At 34.6% G+C, this 26,592-nt stretch overlaps 1 protein-coding gene across 5 annotated transcripts in view; it reads left to right on the top strand.

Moving 5' to 3' along the window:
* CCDC138 (coiled-coil domain containing 138) overlaps positions 1-26,592 on the top strand; it is a 104,686-nt gene that overhangs the window by 55,350 nt on the left and 22,744 nt on the right. For 4 of the 5 annotated variants that reach the window (XM_045550369.1, XM_045550370.1, XM_045550373.1 and 1 more), the window contains 3 exons: positions 804-920; positions 6,987-7,179; positions 17,776-17,952. In XM_045550369.1, the coding sequence (XP_045406325.1) occupies positions 804-920; positions 6,987-7,179; positions 17,776-17,952 (487 nt within the window). The remainder of the gene's footprint in view (positions 1-803; positions 921-6,986; positions 7,180-17,775; positions 17,953-26,592) is intronic. The other variant, XM_045550371.1, reaches the window with a different exon arrangement.

Here is a 26,592-nt window from a genome sequence, read left to right on the forward strand (position 1 = left end):
TAGCAGCCTGTTTTGGAGTGTGGAGCCCTGGGGGGTTCTCAATTACTGTTTCCCTATGTCCAGGAGCTTCTCCTGGCTTGCACCCAGTCCCCAGCCAGAAAAACTGCCTTGAACCCTCTCCTTACTTTTGGTTCTTCCCGTCACTCCTCTGATGAATCCAAGTGCTGGAGGACCCCTGACTCCCCCATCACTTTAAACTATACTACTGCCCTGAGTGAAGTCCTGCATCATCTAGGCTTTCTCTCCTAAATGATCTGTTCAAAATATATCTATTTACTATTATGGTTCTTTTTTGTGGAGGAGGCATATGCTACCTGTGTTTAGTCAGCCATCTTGATCCTATTGCTTTAATGTTTTTTTCAGATTCTTTCATATATCTCTTTTCCATTATAATTCATATAGCCATATTTTACATATTGGGATCTTTATTCCATTTGCTCTTTGGTAACCAGCTTTTTTCACCCCAGAATATGCCGGGGCAATAAATTTAAACCTAGGTTAATCATTTTTCATAGTTATTTATATACTATAAATTTATTTAACCATTTAAGGTTCAGAGACTATCTTGGTATAGGTTAATCTTCTTAAACCAGATGTGCTATCGCTGGACAAAAGGAAATACATATTTAAAATTTCAAATATATATTGCATATTATATTACATATGGTTTTAAAGTGAAGATTTTTTTGTTGGAAAACTCTTCTTTTTTCTTTTTTTTAATATAATTTCTAGCAAATTATGGTAATTGATTTCAGACATCTAAAAATACTGTGCCTTTATATTTTCCATCATTTTATCTTTAGCTTTTGCCTGTGATGACAGAGCAGCTACAGTGGATGCCATTTGTGAATGCCAAACTTCATGAGCCCTTTGTAAAATTTATATATTGGTCACTAAGGCAGCTAGATGCTGGAACACAGGTAATTGATTAATAGGAACCTATCTTCAAGTAATATTCTATTTAATATTATTTTTCTTGATTTTGTTCTTTCACAACTTTTTTTTTTTTTTGCATGTGTTCTCTTTATATTTTGGAATAATCTTCTCTACCTATAAGATATCTTGCTGGGATTGTGATAGAGATTGCATTAAACCTGTATGTCAGTTTTAGAATAATTGACATCTTTACTGTGTGAGTCTTCCAATTCATGAACAAAAAATGTCTCTTCACTTATTAAAACTTGGATTTCTTTCATCAGTGTTGTATAGTTCTCAGCATAAAATTCTTGTGCTTTTTTTTTTTAGATTTTCAGCTGAATATTTGAGTTTTTTGAATGGTTTTAATTGGTATTGTCTTTTTAATTTTGATGTTCATGTGATCATTGATACTATATACAAATATAATTGATTTTTTAGTTTATTTTGTATCCTGTGACCTTGACCTTATTAACTGGAGGAGTTTTCTTGAAGATTTCTTTGGATTTTCTATAGACTATCATGTTATATGCAAATGGGGACTTTTTTTGTTTTCTATATATATGCCTTTAATTTTCTTTCCCCTTCTTTTCATTAGCTAGAATTTCTACCAGAATGTTGAATTTGAGTGGTGAGCAGACATCCTTTCCTTGTTCCCCATCTTAGGGGAAATATTCACTCTGTCACCATTAAGTATAATATTAGTTGTGGTATTTTTATAGATGCTTTTTTATCAAGTTGAGTTAGTTCCCCCCTTTTCCTGTTTTTCTGAGGTTTTTATCATGAATGCGTGTTGAATTTTTTCAAATGTTTTTTCTGCATTGGTTGATAAGATCATGTGATTTTTTTTTTTCATCTTTACCTTGTTAATATGGTAGATTACATTCTCTTTCAAATATTGAATCAGCCATGCATCCCCAAAAGAAAGCTACTTGGTTGTGCTGTTTAATTCTTTTTATATATTGTTGAATTCTGTTTGCTAATATTTTGTTAAGGAATTTTGCATCTATATTAATGAGAGATATTGGTCTATAGTTTTATTTGTTTTGAACTGTCTGATTTTATATGAAGGTAAGCTAGGTTCATAAAATGAATTGGGAAGTATTCCATCCTTTTTATTTTATGGAAGAAATTATATAGAGTGTTAATTCTTATTTAAACATGTGGTAGAATTCTCCAGTGAAACTGCCCAGACCTTCAGATTTCTTTTGGGGGAGGTTTTAAATTATGAATTCAAGTTCCTTAATAGCTATAGGGCTCTTCTAATTAAATAATTCCTATTAGTGATTTCTAATAGTTGGTGCTTTTTGAGTAGTTGAACCATTTTGTCTAGTCAAATTTATGTGTGTGGAGTATTTCTTAGTATTCTCTTATTATCCTTTTGATATCTTCAGTATCTGTAGTGATAGCCCTATTTCATTTCTGATAAGGGTAATTCTTGTCTTCTTTCTTTGTCATTTCTAAAATAGAAATTTATCTATTTTATTGATCTTTCAAAGGATCATGTCTTTCATTGATTTTTTTTTCTATTTTTGTGTTTTCAATTTCATTGATTTTTTTACTATTTCCTTACTTCTGCTTGCTTTGGATTTATTTTCCTCTCACTTTTCTAGGTTACTGAAGTAAAAACTTAAATTATTGACTTGAGACTTTTCTTCTTTCTTAATATATACATTTAGTGTTATTTTCCTGTCAGCCCCGCTTTAAGCATGTTTCACAAATTTTGATATGTTGCATTTTCATTTACATTCACTTTCATGCATTTTTTAATTTCCCTTGATACTTCCTCTTTGACCCATGAATTATTTAGTAGTTTGTTGTAGGTCATTTTGTTATCTTTCTGTTTTTCTAGTTTAGTTGTATTGTTGAGGTTGTTTTACGGCTGAGGATATGTATTCTGTTGTTGGGTGGTTTGTTGCATAAATGTCAGTTTAATCCTATTGGTTGATGGGGTTTGTGAGTTTTATATCCTTGCTAATATTTTGTCTAATTGTTCTATTAATTGTTGAGAGATGGCTATTGAATTCTCCAACTATCATTGTAGATTTATATGTTTCTCCTATTAGTTTCATCTGTTTTTGCCTCATATATGTTGTAACTCTGTTGCTTGGTGCATATACATTTAGGATTGTTATATTTTCTTGGTGGATTGGCCCTTTTACCATTTTATAATGTCCTTCTGTGTCTTGGATGGTTTTCTTTGCCACTGAAGTCAATTTATCTGATACTAATATAGCCACTCTGCTTTCTTTTGATTCATGTTATCATGATATATATTTTTCCATTCTTTTGCTTTGACATGGTTATATCGTTATATTTGAAATGAGGTTTTTTTTTTTTTTTTTATAGGCACCATGTAGCTGGGTTCTGGGTTTTTTTTATTGTTTGCTTGCTTTTTTTCTTTTTTAAGAGATGGGGAGATCTCACTGTTTTGCTCAGGCTGGCTTCAAACTCCTGGACTCCAGCGATCCTCCTGCTTCAGCCTCCTGAGTAGCTGGGAGTACAGATGTATGCTGCTGCAACCAGCTTGGATTTTTTTCTTAATCAACTTTGTTAAGCTCTGTGTCTTAATTGGTGTTTTTAGGCCATTTACAATTAATGTACTTATTGGTATGTTAGGGCTTAAACTGTAACTTTATTTTCTGTTAACCTCTTTTTTGTTTCTGTTTTTATTTCTTTTGTTTCTTTTTTCTGCTTTCTTGTGGGTTACTTAACATTTTCATTTGTCTATAGTGTTTTGAGGTAATCTCTGAATAGCTTTTTATGTAGTTCTTCTTGGTATTACATTTGGTTTAATTTAAGATCTTTAAGATGGAAAGCATTCCTCCAATGATTAAGAGAAAGACAAGATGGAAATAAAGATTTTGTTACTTACAGGTCTTGGGGTTACATGGCATACCTGGAGGCCACACATGGAGGTCAGGGAGTGAAGACAGGATGAAAGAGAGAGAGGGACCCATGGATCAACACCTTTACTGAGGTTTAGGGTGTTATCCAAGCAGATTTTCCATGAGAACTTTTAATTGTTGAGTTTAAACAAGTAGGCACAAGTTACAGGAGGAGAGATAGTCACTGTGGCATATATGCACAGTCCATGTGGGGTGTGAGGGTCAGCGAGGCAAGTCAAGTAGGATACATCTAGCTATCCTGCAGGGAAGTGGTCACCAAGAAGCAGTTGTATAAGGAAGATACCTGGATCGACCACACTGAGGGGGTTGGGCGTATAGAATTGGAAATTGTGTTAAGGGTGACTGACCCCTGCTTCTGGTATGAGAAAGCCCAACTTATATTTAAAATGGATACCAAGGCAACTTAAAGTTACAAGGATTCACTACAGCATTATGTGTAAATAACTTATTATAATCTACTGGTATTGCTATTTTACCAGTTTAAGTAAAATGTAGAAACCTTACCTCCCTTTCATCTCTTAACCTCCTCCCTTTATAATATTATTGGATTAAATGTTTTCCTACATACATTTAGAACATTAGACAGTGTCATCATTTTTGCTTCAACCATCAAACATAATTTATAAAACTGAAGAAGAGGAGGAAAGTCTACTGATTTACCAATACTTTTGCTTACTGTGTTCCTTCTTCCTTCCAGATGTTCCCACAATTCCTTCTTTTACCATTTCCAGTCTAGAGAACCTCTTTATCTATTCTTCTAGGACAGATCTGCTGATGACAGATCCTCCTTAGTTTTTGTTTATCTTAACATATCTTGATATCCTTTCATTCCTGAAGGATATTTTCATTGGGTGTTAGATTTTGGAATGGCAGTTCTTTACTTTCAGTGCTTGCAAAATGTGCCAATTCCTTCTAGCCTCCATGGTTTCTGAGAAGAAATCTACTGTTGTTTGAATTATTAATATGTTCCCCATGTAAGGTGTCATTTAACTCTTGCTGCTTTCTATACATATGTAGTTTTTTGTGTTTAGTTTTCATAAGGTTAGGAATGATAGGTCTTGATGTTCATCTCTGTAGATTTATCCTGTTTGGGGTTTGCTCAGCTTCTTCAATATCCGCACCTTTTTTTTTTTTTTTTTTTTTTTGCCAAATCTGGGGTACTTTCAGCCATCATTTCTTCAAGTATTTTTTGAGCCCTACCTGATTTTTCCTCCCCTTCTGGGATTCTGATGATCATCTCTTATTATGGTCTCTCAGTTACTTGAAGTTCTAGTGGTGATGGTAGTTGTTGCTTTTCTAGTTTGTCTTCAATTGTTCAGGTTGGGTATTTTCTGTTGTTTTATTTTCCAGTTAACTGATGCTTTCCTCTATCCCTTCCATTTTCTATTGAGGTTTTTTTTTCTTTTTTGGTTATTGTATTTCCAGTTCTAAAATTTCCATTTGATTCTTCTATATATTATCAGTAGGACTTTTTCTTTGATGAGATTTTTCTGAAAGTGTTTGCAATTGCTCATTTTATCATGACTGCTTTAAAATCTTTGTCAGATAATTCTAACTTCTTGTCATATTGATATTGACAGTGTTTGATTGTCTTCCTTCAGTTTGAGATCATTCTGGTTCTTGGTATGATGAGTGATTTTAAATTGAAAAATAGACATTTTGGGTCTAGATTACTTTTAGCAAAGATTGTTATATCCTTAGGTAATGCTTCAGCTACAATCAAAAATGCTATTTTTGTGATTTTTTTTTTGTCTTCTCCTCCAATGAAAGGGAAATACTAGCCACACATGTATTTTTAAGTTTATTTTTTCATTATAAAAGGTAGTGTAAAGCATTAGAGATAATAAAAAGGCAAAAAATAAGTAAAATGGCCTTAATCCTGTCATTTTAGCGTACTATAAGTAGAAATTTGAAATATTTTTTCTATTATCTTTTTCACACAAAGGTTTTAAAACACACATGTATTATTTTTAAAGATCTTAACTATATACATATATGCATACACACATACACATACACACTTTTTTTTATTTTTAAAGAGATAGTGTCTCAATCTGTCACCTATGCTGGAGTGCACTGGCATGATCCTACCTCACTATGGCCTCAAAATCCTGAGCTCAAGAGATCCTCCTGCCTCAGCCTTCCCATTAGCTAGGACTACTGGTGTGTGCCACCACACCCGACTAATTTTTTAAGTTATTTTTTTGGTAGAGTCAGGGCCTTGCTGTGTTTCCCAGGCTGGTCTCAAATTCCTGGCCTTAAGCAATCATCCCATCTTGGCCTCCCAAAGTGCTAGGATTACAGGTGTGAGTCACGATGCCCAGCCAACAATATATTTAAGTTAGATTGAACTACTTGTGCCTCCTACCACCCAATCATTTGGCCTTTGATACCCACAAAATCTCAATATATTTGTTTCTGATTCTAGATCCTGAAATTCAAAAGCTGAAACTTGTTATCCACATTGCAATATCAATACTGAATTGGGAACAATTTGGTCACAAATTCCCATGTACAAAGCTCAATGACAGGAGAGTCTGGTTTAAGCACACTCATCTCCAACAGTTTGAAATGGTTTCCTTTCATTTGATTCTTAATGGATATGTGGAATGTCATTAGATTATATGTTATTTTAGGGGTAGTTCTATGCTATTATTTCTGTTTTGCCCATTTTCTTGTTTTAGTTTATTCTCTGTGAGAATTATCCATGATTCTAACCTAGCATTTTATTCTTTTGAAATTGTAAATAGTTTTTAGAATCACTGTGACATTCATGGGCAGAGTGAGCTTAAGGCAGTGAGGTGCTGGATGGTCATTTCCATATGCAAACACAGTTAAGATGTACCTGATAAGCCAGTTGTCAGTGAGGGTGGATAAATGAGGAACTGAGAGAGTAGCTAGTTCACCTCTATTGTGGTCACACTTCTCTGTGCCAGAAATATAGTATGATCTCATGTTCTTACATGTTTTAGAAAAAGACAAAGTCATAGGTAAATAGTTTCTTAAAATTGATTATAAATCTGTCACTTTCCAACCTTGCATATTTTCAACTTTTAATTAGCAAAAAAATTCACTTTTAGTTCATATATTTGACTGTAGTACTTAAAATAGGTATTTTCTAAACATGAATAAATATACAAAGATTGTATATATTTTTAACAGCATTCAACTATGACATCAACATTGAGGAGATTGGGTGAAGACATATTTAAAGGAGTAGTAACTAAAGGAAATCAGGATAATTTTTTAGAGCATTCTGTGGAGAATAAACCAAAGACAGCTGCTTTCTTTAAGAGCTCCAATTTGCCACTGAGATTTTTATCAACCTTAATTGTTCTCAAAACAGTCACTCAAGGTAAGCTTTCACGTGTGCTTATGGTATAAATTTGGTAAACAGGAGAGAATTCTGTATAATAAAGCAATTCTTTTGTAGTCAAATATGTTGTACATTTTTGGAATGAGATTTTGAGTTTTATAATGGCACATTATAAAAAACTACTTTTATCTGCTGAATTTGAGAAATAAAGTCGTTAGTTGGATTGTTGCCTCCTCCCAGAAAGCCTGGTTGATTCTCTTAGGTCATGTTTCCATAACACCCTTTGCTTACCACTATTGTTCTATTTGCCACATAAGATTCAAATTGCTAGTTTATTATTTTCCACTAGTGAATGGCTTGGAAAACTATGTCACCTGGCCTAGAGTGCCATGGCATCAGCCTAGTTCACAGGAACCTCAAACTCCTGGGCTTAAGCAATCCTTCTGCCTCAGCCTCCCAAGTAGCTGGGACTACAGGCATATGCCACCATGCCTGGCTAATTTTTTCTATATATTTTTAGTTGTCCAGCTAATTTCTTTCTATTTTTAGTAGAGACAGGGTCTCGCTCTTACTCACGCTGGTCTCGAACGCCTGAGCTCAAACTATCCTCCAACCTCGGCCTCCCAGAGTGCTAGGATTACAGGCGTGAGCCACTGCACCCGGCCAAAACAACTTTTATTTTTATTTATGTATTTATTTATGTATTTATTTATTTATTTATTTGAGACTGAGTCTCACTCTTACCCAGGCTAGAATGCCGTGGCGTCAGCTTGGCTCACAGCAACCTCAAACTCCTGGGCTCAAGCGATCCTCCTGCCTCAGCCTCTCTAGTAGCTGGGACTACAGGCATGTGCCACCATGCCTGGCTAATTTTTTTCTATATATTTTTAGTTGTCCAGCTAATTTCTTTCTATTTTTAGTGGAGATGGGAGTCTCGCTCTTGCTCAGGCTGATCTCGACCTCCTGACCTCTAGCAATCCTCCCGCCTAGGGCTCTCAGAGTGCTAGGATTTACAGGCATGAGCCACCGCGCCTGGCCCAAAACAACTTTTAAAAATAGCAAGTTTTGATTATTTATTTATGCTTCCTGATTTCAAGATAGTGTGGTGTTGGTGTAAAAATAGACATCAGTGGGACAGGATAAAGAATCTGCAAATAGACCTATACATTTATGATCAGGTGATTTTTCAACAAGTTGCCCAGGCAATTCAGTAAGAAAAGGATAATCCCTGCCACAGTGGTACATCCATATGCAAACAAACAAACAAGAAAGTACCTCAACTCTTACAACACATACAAAAATTATCTTGAAATGTATTGTAAACCTAAGTTGGAGTTAAAACTCTAAACTTCCAGAAGAAAGCATGAGACTATTTTAATGACCTTATGACCTTGGATTTAGCAAATTTTTCTTAAATAGGATTCAATATGCTTGAATTATAAGAACTTAATAAATTGGACCTTATCAAAATTAAGAATTTTGGTTTTTCAAAATACTCTTATAAAATGAAAATGGAAGCCAAAGAGTGGGAGAAATTATTTGCAAATCATGTATCTGATAATGGGCTTGTATCTAAAATATGTAAAGCACTTTCTTACAACTCAATAAGATGAAAATTCAATAACAGTGGGAAACAGATTTAAACAGAACCTCATCAGTGAAGACATATGAAAAGCAAAGAAGCATGTGTAAAGATGCCCAGCATCATTATTCGTTAGGAAATTGCAGACTCAAACCACAATGTGATACCATTACATATCAGTGAAATGACTAAAAGTAGGTACTATACCAAATGCTTGTGAGAATTCAGGGCACCTGGAACGCTTATTCATTGCAAGCAGGAATGTGAAATGGTGTCACCACTTTGGAGACCACTTTGGCTGTTTTTTAAGAAGTTTATTAAAAGTTGAACATACTGTTTACTGTATGATTCATCCATTCCACTCCATTTCCGTTGTCCCAAAAGGAATGAAAGCATATGTACACACACATACTTGGTCACAGCCTGTTCGTAGCAGCTTTATTTATAATAGCACAAGCCAGAAACAGCCAAAATGTCCATCAACAGGTGAATAGAGAAACAAATGGTGTTATATCCACACAATGGAATACTACTAGGCGATAAAGAGGAATAAACTATTGTACATGCAACAGAATGAATGAATCTCAATTATGCCAAATGAAAGAAATGAGATAAAAAAATGTATATTTTGTATGATTGTAAAATTCTAGGAAATGCAAAATCATCTGTAATAACAGAAGGTAAATTAGTGATTACCTGGGGATGACTGTTGGTGGTAGAGGGAAGTATTGCAAAGGGCATAAGGAAGGTTTTGGGGGTGACAGATTTTTCCTGGTTGTGGGGATGGGTTCAGAGGTGAGAAAACTCACCAAATTGTGTACTTCAAATAAGTGAAACATTTTGTATGTAATTATACTTCAGTAAAGCTAAAAAAACATAGTATGTGCATATATTAACAATTTTTAAAATGCTATTATTTATGAACAGAAAGAAAGAGTATGCACGACTCTCCAGGAAACCCTGAGGTGTTTAATAGGCTGATTTATATTCTCTGTAATTTCCTCTGCTTAACCTCCAGGTTCATCCCTGTAGATCTAATTCCTTATTTTTAATATATTTTGTTTAGTTTCTTTCACTTCTTAGGCAACAGTTATTTAATCATCATCCTATCAGTGGGATATTCCAATTGTTTCTCATTTTTGTCACTACAAATAATGATATAATACATATCTTTATACATATCCCGAAGTATTGAAACGTTTTATTTAGGTACAGTAAATTTACCATGGTGAGATTGATACATGAAAGGATATATGTATTTAAAATTTTAACAAATATTTTCAGATTCCTTAGATGATTTCTCTTTTTATTTATTGGTTTTTTAAAAAATAATATTGGTTCTGGTCAGGTGCGGTGGATGCCTGTAATCCTAGTACTCTGGGAGGCCAAGGCGGAAGATTGCTTGAGCTCAGGTGTTCAAGACCAGTCTGAGCAAGAGCAAGACCCCATCTCTACAGAAAATAGAAAAATTATCTGGGCATCATGGCATGTGCCTGTAGTCTCAGCCACCAGGATGGCTGAGGCAAGAGGATCGCTTGAGCCCAGGAGTTTGAGGTTGCAGTGAGCTACAACGATGCCACTGCACTCTAGCCCTGGCGACAGAATGAGACTCTGTCTCAAAAATGATAATAATGATAATAATGATAATAATCATATTGGTCCTTTTTATGTCCTATGTGATGTAGATTTTTTCCAGTCTGTCATTTGTTTATGGTTTGTCTTGCCAAACCAAAATTTTAAATTTTTATTTAGTTAATATCTATTTGCTATGATTTCTGAATTTCCTGTTTAAAAATTATATTGTAAATTTTCTTATAATATTTTTCTCCTACCTTTTACATTTAGGTCTTTAATTCAGCTGAAATTTTAAAAATATGTGTGATGTGAGATAAGTTTAATTAGTGTTTCCATATCAGAAATATTTGATAATAATTCTTACAGGTTTGTGCATATATATATATTTTTTGTTTGTTTGTTTGTTTGTTTGTTTGTTTTGGAGACAGGGTCTTCTTGCTCTGTTGCCTTTGCAAGAGTCATCATAGCTCACTGCAACCTCAAACTCCTGGGCTCAAGCAATCTCCCTACCTCAGCCTCCCAAGTAGCCGGGGCTACAGGTGCACACCACCACACTTGGCTAATTTTTCTAATTTTTTGTAGAGATGGGGGTCTCACTCTTGCTCAGGCTGGTCTCGAACTCCTTCCTGGCCTCAAGCCATCCTCCTCCCTTGGCCTCCCAAAGTGCTAGGGTTATAGGTATAAGCCACCATGCCTGGCTACATTAATATATTTTTGTGCTGCCCAAAATGAACGCTTCATGAATTTGTGTGTCATCCTTGCACAGTACATTTATATATATTTGAGACATTTATATTTTAAAATTTTTTTAGAAATATAAGTAATAAATACATCTATTTTTTTATTTTATTAAAACAGTGTTCAAAATATTTATACACTTACCTCCCCACTCCCCTTCCCCCCATAAAAACTTCTGTGTTTTTCTGCAGAGAGAATTTGTTACAATTTTGGTGTACTTTCTTTTAGACCTTTTAAACTTTTGTATACATATATATGAACCTTTCGAAAACACAGCATTACTTTGGGTTTGTCTTCTTATTAAAAAAATTCCAATTATACCATGCTGCTCTACAAATTACTGTTTTCACTCAACAATCTGTTTATAATTTATTTGTATTGACATAATATCTAGTGAATTATAAGCTTTCTATGATAATTGGTAATAAAGGCTCTAACCAGAGTTCACGTAATGGTATCTCTTGTTCATCCTAGTAACTTTTTGATTGTCTTACTTATTTTTCGTATGCATTTTGTCAAATTTCTAAGTTAGTTTTTTAAAAGTTAAATTCCATCTCAGCCAGTGATGTCTCTTTACAAAACCAATGTAAGCATTTCTTTATCCTGTAGCCTTTTGGGAAAAGTCTTCGTGAGTAGATAGACAACTTCCAATAGGCTTTAGTTAGATTTTTCATTATTGTTTCTGAAAAGTATTTATGTTTAAAAAGTTAACTTTTTAACTTTATAATATGAAATGGAAGTTGAAAAATCAGACTAAATAATTCTTCATTAATTTATCATTTTGAAAGACATATATACATTGATTTTTACCTTTCATCTAAATACACAATTATGAATACACAATTGATATTCTCTTAGTTTGAAAAATTTTATTCACATGTTCATTCTGATTGTGAAAATGGCTTTAAAACATTTTTATTAAAGAGATAGCAAAGAAACTACTTAGAACTCACTTACAAATATGTTTTAAAGCTATTTTCAAAATCACTTGGAAGAGTCCACGGATATTTGTATATAAATTGGTAGTTGAAAGCAATCTTTTAGGTCTAATTTGGTATCAGATAAGCTTTCAGAGATGTAATAAAAATTGAAAAATTAGTTGAAACATTACTAGACTGTCAGAATGAATATAATTAACTGGTTTAGTATCTTACTAAAAATCTAAAGGATACATTTTTAAAATAGTAAATTGTATTTTAAAAGTTACAGGATTGCGTTATGGTATTAAAAAATTACCACCCTTCATAAAAACATCCTTTCCCAATTTTGATTAATTGGCAAAGCTCATAAAAGGACAAAGTAATCCACCAACATTGTAAAACCACTCCCAATTTGCCATTTTATGACAAACACATCTGTTATTAATTTTTGTTAAATTCACTTTTTTTCCCTGTAACATTTCTTTTCTAAAAAGTGTTTATAGCAAAATGTTAACAGCTGTTAAATGTGCAGCATGGGTATTTTTCACACCATTTTCTCTATTTTCTGTGTGTTTGAAAAGTTTGTAATTAGTCTTTTAAAATGAAAAATATTTTTTAATGGGACCTTCAGAGATTTTTTAAAAACTGTGCCAGCTTCCATGGGAAATAGGGTGAGAACCCAGAGAGGCCCCCAGATTCTTTGATTACTACTTTAAAAAGATGTCTGCTTGTGTCGTACATCCTGGCAGTCTGTTTCATGGGAAAGCAGCTCTGTGGGCTAAATAATAGATGCACCTCAAGAAAAAAAGGAGGAGGAGTGGTCATTGGGGTCTGTAGTTCAAAATGTTTGGGAAATTTTAGGATAAGCAAAATTTGATAATTTTATTTAACGTCCTAATGGGCATTATAAATCTCTAAAACTTGAATACACTGTATGTAACATTTCCCAAACTTATTTAACTTTCAAACCCTTTGTGGAAGAGCAGTATGGAGGACTAATTTCTGAGGAAGACAATTTGGGAAATACTGTCTTACAGTTTATGAAGTGCCTTTGTAATACCTTTTGAAGATTTACATTACCCTGAGGAATGCTTTCTCTACACTCAAGAGGGAGAGGAAATTAACATGAAGAAAGAAAGGTGAATGGCTCCAAATTCACATCAGTATCAAATTCCAGAGCTGATCAGCTGATTCCTTTTTGACTTTGTGTTTTCTGAGTAGGCTGAAGGTTCGAAGGAAGCTGTTGGATCTTAATTTCTGTAATCTTGGGATACAGCAAGAAAGCCAACTAAAAGAGCTAGGATAGGAAAAATTTACCTAATAAATACTATTAGGAGAATGAGAAAAATAAAGTTTAGTTATATGTCTTATTATGCACTGCAGTAAATTCTGGGAGGATTAAAAATTTAAACACAAGAAAACTCTTAAATTATAATAGACAACTCTGGTAAGAAGATGTTTCCTATTTATAAAATAGAAATATCAGTTACAAGATTAATAAATTTAGAAAAAATAAAGGAAATAAATGTGCTAGATAATACACATGATATTAAATACTTAATTACCCAACTATATATAGATCTATAAAGGTGATCCCTGATTACACTGAATACATTGTTCAGTAAGAATCAGCATACATAGTACTACTTGGGATGAATTTGGCACTATAATGCTAGGTCCTTTATAATATTATCTCTGACTCTTATTTTCTCCATATCAGTGAGGCTTACAAAGGTTGGATAATTGTGCCACGGTAATACAACCAGCATTTGACAGAGTCTAATTTAGCCCAGCTCTATCAATTTTAAAGTTCACCCTCTCAACCCTGCTAGATGATTTCCTAAGACAATATACCTCCTGAGATAACCAAATAAATAACACTTACTTACCACTTACTATATTATGGGCTGAGCACTTTATGTATATTAAGTCATTTAATCCCTACAATAAGGTATGAGATGTCAGTATTATTAATGCTTCAGTTTTTCAAATGAGGAAATTGAGGCATAGAGAAGTTAAGCCTCCACACTTAACCACTATGCTATGCCGAATCTCTGAAATAAAATTTAACTATAAGATATAATCTTGTATCTATTACTCACAAAAGTAAAATGATCAAATATAATATATCACTGAGAGGATACAGGCACAATTTTTGTTGTATTGTAAATTATAATAATTTTGAAGGGCATTCTGCTAACAAGCACCACCAAAATGCAATGTGACCTTTCATGGGATTTATTGCAAGGAAATAATTTAAAAGGGAAAAAACTTCAAAGGTGTTAATCTGCTATTTGTAATAATGATAAAGGATAAGTAACTGACAAACCCATGATTGGAATAGTCAAGGAAATGAACATTAACTGAGTTCTTGCACTGTTGCTGACATTGTTCTTGGTTATTTCAAATTTATTCCCCACAGTAACTTTATGAAGTAGGTGGTGTTGCCATTTTCACAGAAGAGCAAACTGAGGGCCGGGCAAATGTCATGGACCCAGATCTTTCTTGATCCCAAATATTGGGCCCTTAATATCATTATGAAGACAGTAGTATGTTATATGTCATTAACAATTATAATTATAGAGATGTGGGAATCTATGTGGAAGTATTGTAATTAATAAAACCTCTAATTTGTACACACTAATCTGTAAGTTATGATATGTCATTGTTAAAAGAGGTCATAGGAATTTTATCTGATAGAAGTATTTGGTTTAGGGATAGCTTCTATATTTAATTAAAAAAAATATATATTTTTTTAATATGTGTTTTAGGGCTAGTTCTGTCCTTTCCTACATGGCACTTGGTCCTCAACTTAGCACATTTATTTGGTTTTTAATTATGTACTTATACTTCACGTCTAGAGAAATGTAGGGGATTATATGCAATTTTCAGGTAACAAGACGGTTTGATTGGTAGGAAGCCAGTATAATGTAGTAGTTGAGAACTTTAGCAGTGTAGCCAAACAACTAAGATTTGAATCCCTGCTTCACTACTAGCTGTTTGACATTTGGAAGGTCACTTTTCTATTTACAATACAATTTTTTTTAAGATTAAATGAGAGAATTAATGTGAAGGTTTAGCAAAAGAATCTGGCATATAGTAAATTCTTAAGAAGCTAGGTACTGGCCGGGCGCGGTGGCTCACGCCTGTAATCCTAGCCCTCTGGGAGGCCGAGGTGGGTGGATCGCTCGAGGTCAGGAGTTCGAGACCAGCCCGAGCGAGACCCCGTCTCTACTAAAAATAGAAATAAAAATTATCTGGACAACTAAAATACATATAGAAAAAATTAGCCGGGCATGGTGCATGCCTGTAGTCCCAGCTACTTGGGAGGCTGAGGCAGTAGGATTGCTTAAGCCCAGGAGTTTGAGGTTGCTGTGAGCTAGGCTGATGCCACGGCACTCACTCTAGCCCAGGCAACAAAGTGAGACTCTGTCTCAAAAAAAAAAAAACAAAAAAAGAAGCTAGGTACTATCATTAGTAGTGGAAGTAGTATTTAATTATTATTGGTTTTACTTAGAATTGAGGTCTTTTAGTTTATATTAGTTATCTATTGCTGCATAATAAACCACGAAACACTTCATGACTTAAAACAACCATCATTTTATTTACTAGCTCACAATTCTTTTGGTTGGTAATTTTGGCTTAGCTCAGTCAGATGGTTGTGTTTGTCTGGGCTCTCCTGTTCTTGGTTGGCCTCTCTCCGTGGGGCCTGTTTACAAGTGGCAGAAAAGTATCTAGCTGAAGAGTGGAAGATGCAAGGGCTCTTGAGGCCCAGGCTCCTAACTCACCCAGCATCATTTCTGCTGCATTCTGTTGGTTAAAGTCACAGGTTAGCCCAGATTCAAAGGGTGGGCAGTAGAGTTCACCTTTTGATAGGAGCTACTGCAAAGACTTTCTAATCTTTTGATCCACCATATAGACTAAATAATGGAAAACCCTGTTTCATACTTATTAAGATCAACATACTGACTTTTGATAAGGAACAGAAGGATTACATTTGAATGTGAGGACATTGTTAAAAGACTCAATAATATAACCTGTTTATAAAAAGAAATCAATTTTGATATAATTGACAACTGAAATTTTTAAAAATATTCTTTTCAAAGATAAATTCTTTTTAGAAAATTCACACTATTAGGGAAATTAAAACGGGGACATAATTTTGATTTATCTCAAAGATAAGATCACTCTTGAAAAAATAACCAAATACCATTTTTACATTCTCCCAAGTTAATAAAGGATGATTTTTAGGCCTGGAAACTTAAAAAAAAAAGAATTCAATTAAAAAAAATACCATATAGTATTCAACCCATTTAATCTTGTCAGATGATATATTAATAAGATGTGAAGTAATTTGTATAAAGTACAGTAGGTGGTGCTGTGGTAAAACTTCTGTTCCTGTAAAGAGTTGCATTCAGGATTCATCTGTATTCTACCTGTGTTGTTGCTTAAAAAAAAAAAGTTTTAAATAAGGCAAGTCTGAAGAGAATCTAGCAGATTTACTTAGCCTAATATGCATTTATTTTCAGTGATTTTTTTTTAAAAACGACAAAATTAAGTACATTAATGTTACTGTTCCTTGAACTAAATTCTACCAAAAATAAAAATGTAATGTACTATAAATTGATCCACAGGCACACGTCTTAATTTCTCAAAATTCTTTCATGTTTATGTTAACTTCACACAAGTTTTTCTCAACTTCTCGTTCTTAATAACTAGGGTTTTAAATTGTTTCCTTATTGTTCATATAAGCTGAAACAGTAAAGAAGAAATGCAACATGAGGCCAGAGGACAATAAATTTTAATATGGTAATGCTGTCATACTTTCAGTATTTCAAGGTACTCAAGCCTTCTCCTTTAAACAGAAATCTCAGTAGAAAAATTAATTCACAGTTATTTGAACAGCGTGAATAATTTTTTATTCCTTTGAGTAGTATTTTGAAAGAGTTTTAGAAGACTTGAATACTGTACATTTAAAAGCATGGTATAAAATTGTTGTAAGAGTAGTTGACTTGGATTGTTTGGTGCATTGAAGTGTAATGATGCAACTATCTTAACATTTCATTTGCATTGAGTCTGGTTAAATGAGTGCATCCCAATCCTGGCTTTATAGGCTTCCCAGTCATCTGTGACACATCTTTAAGAAAGTTTCAGCGGTTCTGATCTAGCAGGTGTCCTTAAAAGCACTGGCCTTGGTAAAATCTTGCTGCCATTTTAATGGGAGATGTATCATGAAAAGTAACACAGCAGAGCGTATTCAATCCTCTGAAGTTACCTTTGAATGGCCTAATGTTTGATCTTTACTAGGAGACAGAAATCGTTGTTTAAAATCCATTTAGCAAGTTTGTGTAAAGTTACATTTTGAAATAGGTAAACATTTACAAAGCAGCAACAAAAAATACATGTAATCTTAGAAAGCTGTTATAAAGATAGAAATACTGATTCTGTTTAAATTTTTGGAAGCATGTAATAGTAATTGCACGTGGAAAATAAACATTACTTGTAGTATTTACTATTAAGTCATTGGTTTTCTTTCTTGGCATAAAAAATAAATGGGGCTTATTTGTTATTTTAGTGTTAAAATTTGAAAATTCTAAATAAAATTTACCCTATCATAATGTAATGCCCCTATTCTCCCTTTTCCCATTTGAATTCTAACAAATTAATTAGAATCAAAATTTAGACCGTAATCTCTTGTCCTTTCATTTTTGTTTCTCTTTTGAATTTGTTAAAGTGATACTGCTTGTTATCTTCTGTTTCTGCTTCCCAGTTAGAGAACTGATAGTTCTCTAACAGTTGATTTTACATATTGTTTTTCAGCTGATTACCTGGCTCAGGCATTTGATTCTCTTTGTTTGGACTTGAAGACAGATGAAGGAAAAACCTTGTTTTTGGGATATCAAGCTGTTCCGGTACTATTGAGTCATCTAAAAATATCCAGTAAAGGACTCCTGTCCAATGTCATTGATAGTTTGCTTCAGATGACAGTGGAATCTAGTAAGTTTTAGGTTTTATATACATATAGAAATGAAAATGGGATAGTTTTCTATCCTCATTTGGTCTGAATGTATAACTCCATATATTAGACACTACTGTATTTTATAATTTAAATGCTTAAAAAATATTTTTGACAGCTGTTTAATTGGGTCATTAATAACATCACTCCATTGTTCAGATTTGCACTAATTTAGCACAATTTCCATTAGTCATTTACAATGTGGGTACCCTGCAAATGTTACTCACAGATTTGAGCCTCTTTCTCTGTTCTCTTTTGTCCCTTCGTTCTGACAGATCTAATCATATATTCCGTGTTAGCTCAGAAGGAGTGAAGTCATCAAATATATCTCCACCTAAACTGAAAATAATGACACAAACATATTCCCGTTGTTGCCTCTTCAACTGTACTGTTTTATTGGAGGAATTGGGACAGGAGGGGGGACTTCAGCTATGTATGTGGCTACTCTAATTCCTATTTGTAATATTTTATAGTATATGGGTTTTTTTCTTTTTGGTTTTTATATTGGTGTAATGGGTTATTTTAACTTGCTGTTATTGGTTTCTAATTGAGCATAGATATGCACAGGGATACTGAATATCAGTGCTTTGCTTTGCTTCCATTGACATTGCTCTTTGAACCTCATGCAACCCCTTGACTTATAACAAGTAGCCATTTTGTTTAAACAATTCTTTTCCATTTGTAGTCTGCCTTCTTCCCTCTTCCCTTTTCCTTCTACAGCATGTCTGTAGTCACAGCTATTCAGGAGGCTGAGATGAGAGGATCACTTGAGTCCAGGGTTCAAGACCAGCCTGGGCAACCTAGCGATACCCCATCTCAAGAAACCCCCCCCCAAAAAAACTAAAACTGAAATGTTTATGCCCTCCAGGGGTGGAAACTCAAAGTGGAAAGTCATTGCCCTTCATGGTAGGCAGCAACCTGTGCACTTGGTGCTGCCTGTGGGTGACTCCCGAATGGTTGGGTGCAAAGCATGGTTATGCTTCTAATGAGGTACATTTGGTGTATCGTTTCATATCTTCAGTTCACTTTTATATATGGTGGTGTTTTTCCTTAATATCCCTGTGAAGGAGGCCTAATAGGGAGATTGAGGCCCAGAAAAATTAGGTAACTTCTCCGGGGATTCCCACAGCTTGACCAAGGTAGAACTGAGACTGACATAAGGCCCATTCTACCATAGCAGTATAATTAGGTTTTCCAGGGTTTTTTTTTTTTTTCCTCCTATCCTGGAATGTCACTGGTCACTGACATATTTTATCAATATTTTTAGCCATTTGTAACTGTTAAGATATTGGACTTATACTTGAGGATCTAGCTACCTAGATTAGTAATCTTGGGGTCTTATATTTAAGTTTAGGATGTAAGGAGTAAAACGAAAAGTGAAAAATTAGTGAATTTAGGCACAGAGACCCAAGATTACTTGTTTAAGTAGCTAGATTTCCAGCTTGGTTCGCAGGAATTTTTTTTTTAATGAGGAAAAACTTGGATCTTAACAGATGTAAATGTCCATTCATCAGAAGAAGTCTTACTGAATATATCTAAGAGAGATGAAATATTTCTTCTTTTAGTCAAAGGAAAACTAAATATAATTTTATGAAATAGTTGACCTACTTGGGTAAAATGACTTTGTGGCACCACAAATTCAAGTTTGGGAAAATTAGATAGTTAATAGTCATTCGCATTTGTTTACCTTTGTTCCAGTTACTCTCAATTCCAAGATTATGCCTTTCTTGCTCAAATGTAGTATAATGTTGATTACTGTGAAATCTATGTTATTTTTAGTAATAGGAAACTTTTGGAAGATCAGAAATGGTCAAATACTTTGATGATGTCTGACTGATGTTTATTTATTTCCTTGATTTATTTCCCATTTTTAATGTAAATCCAGTACCTGTTAGTCAGCCAACACAATTTGTTGAAGGGATAAACGAATGATAGATCAAGTTTTACATTTTGTTTTGTTTTTTCTAGTTTTGACATTAGAAACTCATTTCATCATATACTTAATTTTCCCATGTCATTTTTTTAAGATAATAGGAAAATTTTGCAAACAAAATCTCACTAGAATTGATTTGCAGATGGTTTATCTTACCTTAATAATGGGCCTTCGTAGCCAGCCGTATGTGACTTGCCATGTTTCAAAGCATCATGTTTGTAGGGCTCTGCAGAGCCTGGGGCTTCCTCAGGAGCCTTCATGGGCTGGGAGGAGGTGTCAGTGGGCTAAATTGTAAGTGCCTGTGATAAGGAAGTCAGTACAGAAATTGAGTGTTTAGAAACTTGTGTAGTAATTTGACAGTAATTTTATGTCTATTAAATCTGATAATTAAAAACATTTGGACTTGTATTTTGTATGTTTCCCTTTTTTAAAAATTTTCATTTTGTTAGTATTTTTAATAGCATTTTGTAAAAGGGTGATGGCTTCTCTGTGTTGGACTGGAAATTTAGGAAGACTGATCCTTCACCATAGTAGCTCGAGAAGCAGCAGGCAATTCCATCTCACTGGATGCTTTGTGTTAAGGCATGTTGGAGGGAGTGGTGCTGCAGAGCAGTTTTTTTCTCTTTTCCACTTGTGTCCTTCCCCTAGATTCATCTTTTCAGATATGAGAAACATTAGCTGCACAGGTACTGTTTTTTGAAAGCTACTAAAATGCATTTCTGAGTATAAATTAAGATCTGCACCTTGATTTATCTTGCCATACATATGAACACAATTTTATTTTTAGATTTAGAGCTTCTAGACTTTCTGATTATATCTATTTTTGGCATGAGTATATATCATGTAATAATAACTTAGTGGTGTTGCTTTTAGAAAATTAGTTTGTGGTTTCTTTTTCTTTTTCCTGTCAGTAGATGAAAGCTATTAAAATTACTTATCTGGGTTTTGCTGTGTGAGAACTTGAGTGTCTTTTTGTTGCAAAGAATACTTTCTTTTCTTGTCAGACTTAGTTTAAATAGAGGGATTTAAGTTTGTATTATTTTAGTTTATTCTCTCTTGTGGCCTAGAAACTGCCTTGTCTAGGTAACATGCTACTGTTTAACAGTTGACAGGCAATAATGTATGTGAGGACATTTTGCAGACCTTTTTTAAAAGTAAAGTTTATTATAAAAGTAATAGAAATTTGGAAAAGTACCAACCAGCAAAATAAAATTGGGGTAGGGGCTGGGGAGATGTTGGTTAAGGATAGAAAATTTTAGACAGTGAGTTCAGGAGATCTATTGTATAGGCCAACTATGCGTTATCCAAAATGCTTGAATCCAAAAGAGTTTCAGATTTCACATTTTTTTGAACTTTGGAATATTTGTGTTATACTTACCAGTGGAGCACCCTTAATCTGAAAATCCAAAATCTGAAATGCTCCAATGAGCATGGCCTTTGAGCATCATATCAGTGTTTAAAATGTTTTAGATTTGGTGCATTTTGATATTGGATTTTCGGATTTGGGATACTCAACCAGTATAATGTGGTGATTATAATTAATTACAATGTATTGTATTCAAATGAAAATTACTGAGAGAATACATTTTAAATGTTCTCACCACAAAAAAATAAGTATTTGAGGTGATGGATATGTTATTTATCTTGATTTAGCCATTCCACAATATATTCATACATGATATCAAAACATATTATACATGATAAAATACATATAATTTTTATTTGCTAATTTAAAAAAAACAAATGCCCCAGAAAAAGAAATCTTGACTATCCAAAGATACATACTATTACTTCTTGTGGACATTTGCTTCCTCTCTTTTTTCTGTGAAATGTTTTGTGATGTTGGTTAGCTTTTTCTTTCCTTTTTTGAACATAGTTGTATCCTAGTGTCTATACAGTTACATATTTGCAATTAGGCCATGCTATACAGGTTGGGCATCCCTAATTTGAAACTCCAGAATCTGAAATGCTCCAAAATCTGGAACTTTTTGAGCTCTGACGTGATGCACAAAGGTCATGCTCAAAGGAAATGCTCATTGGAACATTTTGGGTTTTAGATTTTCAGATTAGGGATTCTCAATTGGTAAGTATAATGCAAAGAAAATGTCAAAATGCAATAAAATCTTAGGAGATACTGCAAGGAAATATACTTGGGTTCTTCAGTTTAAATTCTGTGTAGGAGTATGGGTAAGAAAATGTAATAAAGATAGCAAAGAATTATCAGATACTTTGGATTCTTACTCCATGCCTTAAACTTGTTTTATAGATCTAGAACTTATTTTTGAATATATCCATATTTCTTAGTTGGTGCTGGTACTGTTTTTCATTGGTAGTTAATTTTACTTAACTCGGGCCACATAATTTCTTCCCTTCTTATTGTTTTTAATTTATTCTGTCATTCCATGGTGTTTTTATTATTAAGGAGATTAAAGGAAGGATAATTTCAGTGAAATTATAGATATATTTCCAACAAAGCACCAACTTAATGTGTACTCACCTATGTTTCTAGTCATGAATCCTACATACATATAATCTGTTTTCTCAGTTAAAAGTTTTCACATGGAAAAATTTCCTTTTTAAGTGTGTTAGTCCATTTTGCATTCCTAGAAAGGAATACCTGAGGCTGGGACATTTATAAAGAAAAGAGGTTTATTTGGCTCACAGTTCTGCAGACTCTACAAGAAGCATGGCACCAGTATCTGCTTCTGGTGAGGGCTTCAGGGAGCTCCCAAACAAGGTGGAAAGTGAAGGAGGAGCAGGCATGTCACATGGTGAGAGGAGCAAGAGCACGAGGAAGAAGTGCCAGGCTCTCTTAAACAACCAGCTCTCCAGTGAACTAGTAGAGTGAGAACTCATTACCACAGGAAGGCACCAAGCCATTTGTAAGGGATCCACTCCCATGACCCAAACACCTCCCACTAGGCCACGCCTCCAACACTGCGATCAAATTTATGTGTGAGATTTGGAGGGGACAAGTATCTAAACTTTATCATTAAGGAAACACAATGGGAAGGTTTATTTTTAATAACTGAAATACATATATTTTAAAGCTTAATAAAAATTAACAGAGCAAAAAGCTGTGTGGTATTTTGAGTTTGTGGTATTTTCAAGAAACAGCAGGGAAGCCAGTGTAGCTGAAGCAGCTATCGAGGACAGAGTAGTGAAAGAATGAGAAAGGAAAAGGCTGGGGGTGCTCATTGAGAAGAAGGGCCTTGTTGGCTGTCATTGAGACTTGGGGATTTTTATGTAGTAAAACAACTTGATCTTTTCCTTTCTATTCTGATTTGTTGAATGTAATTTTATGAGCTCTTTAATATATTTATGCAAAGCCTTTATTTTTAATTGTTTAATATTCTATTATATTTATGTACTATCATTTATTATTATTGATTAAAGCAATTGAGTTTTGTGGGAAGTTTTTATGAAATTTAATAAGAAAATTGATTAATTGCCCTTCTGTCTCAGCACAAAAGAGCTTTGAAGTAGTTTTTGGTCAGCCACTTAGGGATATGTGGCACAGGGGAACATAATGAACTAACAGTTCCTTCCATAACCTCTGAAGTCTACTTAAGAATCAATTAATGAGCACGTGCAGCTGTTATATTTGATACTGGTCTCTGAATGCTGCCAGATTTACAGCTCTATTAAACTTAATAATGCTTTGTATTTCTTAGTCTGATACTGTAAAAGAATCTCTTTTTCTAAGATGTAAGGCTGGCCTTTCAACTGTGTAACACTAGATGATGTGAGCCCTTTTTTGGTCCAGCTTTAAGTTTGTGTTAGTAGCCTATCTTGAGGAAACTTATTCTGATATTTTGTGGAAAAAACAAAAATAAGACATTGTATGTGATAGGGGGATAAAATCCAACCTGCCAATTATTATGGTAGAAAAAGCTGAGAAATCAAATAAGTATACAGATAATAAATATACTATTTTTTTTTTAAGATAAGAGTTTTCTGGCTATTTAACTTAAGGAGTTTTTTAACAAAATTGCGTTTATTGTTTAAAAGGTATCACATTGACATAGCTTATAATTTCAAAAGTGCAAAAGTGAAAAGTGTTCCTTCAGTCAGCATTTTTCTCCCTGCAGGGAACCAACACACAAATACACACACTCTCTTATTTTTTCCTTTTTATCACAGGAATGATAGCATGTTTTATATGTTGTTGCCAGCAATTTATCTTGGAGATCTTCTTATATTAATATATAATTTCTTCAGTCAAAATTTATTCATTTAAGCAGACCACCACAAAGGGATATTTTGGTTGTTTGTAGTCTTTTGGTACTATAAGCAGTGCTTCTGTGAATAACATTATACAAAAGTAAATTTGTATATGTGAAAGCTTATTTGGTAATAGTTATTATATTTTGAATTCTCCATCAGATAAATCACGTCTCCATTTCACTGGGGTCAATCCCTGAAGATTTATCTTTCTTCTTTTTGGAAAATATTTGCCTGTTTCTTTTTTTTCTTTTTTCTTTTCTTTTTAGACAGAGTCTTGCTCTGTCACCTGGGCTAGAGTGCCGTGGCATCAGCCTAGTTCACAGCAACTTCAAACTCCTGGGCTCAAGTGATCCTTCTGCCTCAGCCTCCTCAGTAGCTGGGACTACAGGCGCACACCACCACACTTGCCTGTTTCTCCCCTTGTCCTTGATTGTCTCTGTTGGTATCTGCATGTTAGATAAAATAGCTACCTCTCTTAATCTTCATGGACTGGCCTCATTCTGGAGAAGACCATCACCAATTAGCCCAGACAGAGATTCTGGGGCCTTTCAAACCTTCATGCTAGTCCCATCCACTTTCTTTGTTCTTAGTGGCTCCCCAGGCATCTAAAATATGCTGGTCCCTTCAGCATCTGACACCAGGGAGACTGAAGCTAGTTGCTCAGGCAGTCCTCATTTCAGGTGGGTCACTGGACACATGGTACACATCTTTCCCTTCCCAGGTAGAGCTGGGATTTGGGGTTTTTTCACCTGCTTGCTCTGTGCTGAGCTAGAGGTTAGGGTGGATGTTGGTGGCCATCGTGACTGACAGCCAAACCGCCATGGGCGCTTAGAGTTTGCTAGCTGTCAGTGCTCCCAGACAAGGTAGACAGAGGCCAGTCCTCTGGGTAGTCCTTGGAAATGGTGAACACATTGTGTACCATTTTCCCTCCCTAGGGAGAGGCTGGGAGCTGGGGATTTTTGTCCCTATGTATGGAACTGTGCCAAGGATAAGGGATTATGGCAATAGGGTATCTGAATTTTCCTACTGGCTTCAACGTGGCTGGTTTCACACTCACTCAGAGTGCAAGAGCCTCTTAAAATTTGTGAATTTCACACAAAGGGAATCTGTCCATCAGTTGTTGAATCGGTGTGTTTGTGGGGGAAGGAGGGTCCAGGGCTTCCTATTCTGCCATCTTGATAATGTCATTCCTTCTCCTTCCTTTTTATAAGGACACTGCAATTTTATATAGGCCCCGTTAGGTGATCCAGGATAATCTCCCCCATCTCAAGATCTTTAATTTAATCACATCTGCAAAGCCTTTGCCGTATAAGCTAACATTCACAGGTTCCAGTGACGAGGATGTGGACATCTTTTGGGGAGCCATTATTCAGCCTACCACACTAGTGTGTCATTGATTTCTCATCAATTTGAGAGTTGCTTTTGCATTCAGGGTGATTCTGTATACAAGTACAAGCATCTGACCACTTCATTATGTCTTACAGTATGGTTGTCTTCAAGTATTGACGTATTGAAATAATTGAAAATTTGCTTTATTATAAATTAGGGCATTATATTGATTAAAAAGATATGTGTAGGCCAAGTGCAGTGGTTCACATCAATAATCCCAACACTTTGGGAAGTCAGGGTGGGAGGATTGCTTGAGGCCAGGAGTTTGAGACCAGCCTGGTCAACATAAAGGAGACCTCATTTCTACAGAAAATTAAAAAATTAGCCGGGCATGGTGGCACGTGCCTTTAGTCCCAGCTGCTCGGGAGGCTGAGACAGGAGGAGCACTTGAGCCCAGGAGTTTGAGATTGCTGTGAGCTATGATCTCACCACTGTACTCCAGCCAGGGCAACAGAGTGAGACCCTGTCTCTTAAAAAAAAAGAATTTGTGTAAGTAGATTATATTGCTTATGAATATTGTCAAGATAATTAAAGAGGAGTTACAAAGTATTTATTATAAAATAATTGTACTGAGTCACTGGGTTGAGAACAGTTCCTCGAGTTCAAATATATAGGTATAGATATGTATGTGTGTATGTATACGTATAGTTTTTATATAGATAGATGGGGAACCTGGGGCTATGAAAAATTAAGTGACTTGTTTAATGTCACATGGTTAGGACCAGGACAGTGATGAGGAATAAATAAGTCTTTTAGAAAAAGAAGTGGAGACAAGATAGAAGCTTCCCCTGGAAGTTAGGACCCCAGAACTAAAGGATTCTAGAGCAGGAATTATTGACAGCACTCATTGTCTCTCAGGAATTCAAAAAGCAAGAAGGAAAAGGAAAAAAGCCTTGGAATTCTCCCAGGAATGTGAAATAGAGGGAGAAACAGAGATTTGAATAGAGGTTTGAAACTGGAAAAATGGCATACTGAGAAGTTTGCTAGAGAGTTGTTAGTTATGAATACGGATTACCCTACCCCAAGAGAGCCTTGTCCCTGGACCAGCACTACTCCTCCTCATCTTTTAAGA

Source organism: Lemur catta, chromosome 4 (genome assembly GCF_020740605.2).
Source record: "Lemur catta isolate mLemCat1 chromosome 4, mLemCat1.pri, whole genome shotgun sequence".
In the NCBI taxonomy this organism is placed as follows: domain Eukaryota; kingdom Metazoa; phylum Chordata; class Mammalia; order Primates; family Lemuridae; genus Lemur; species Lemur catta.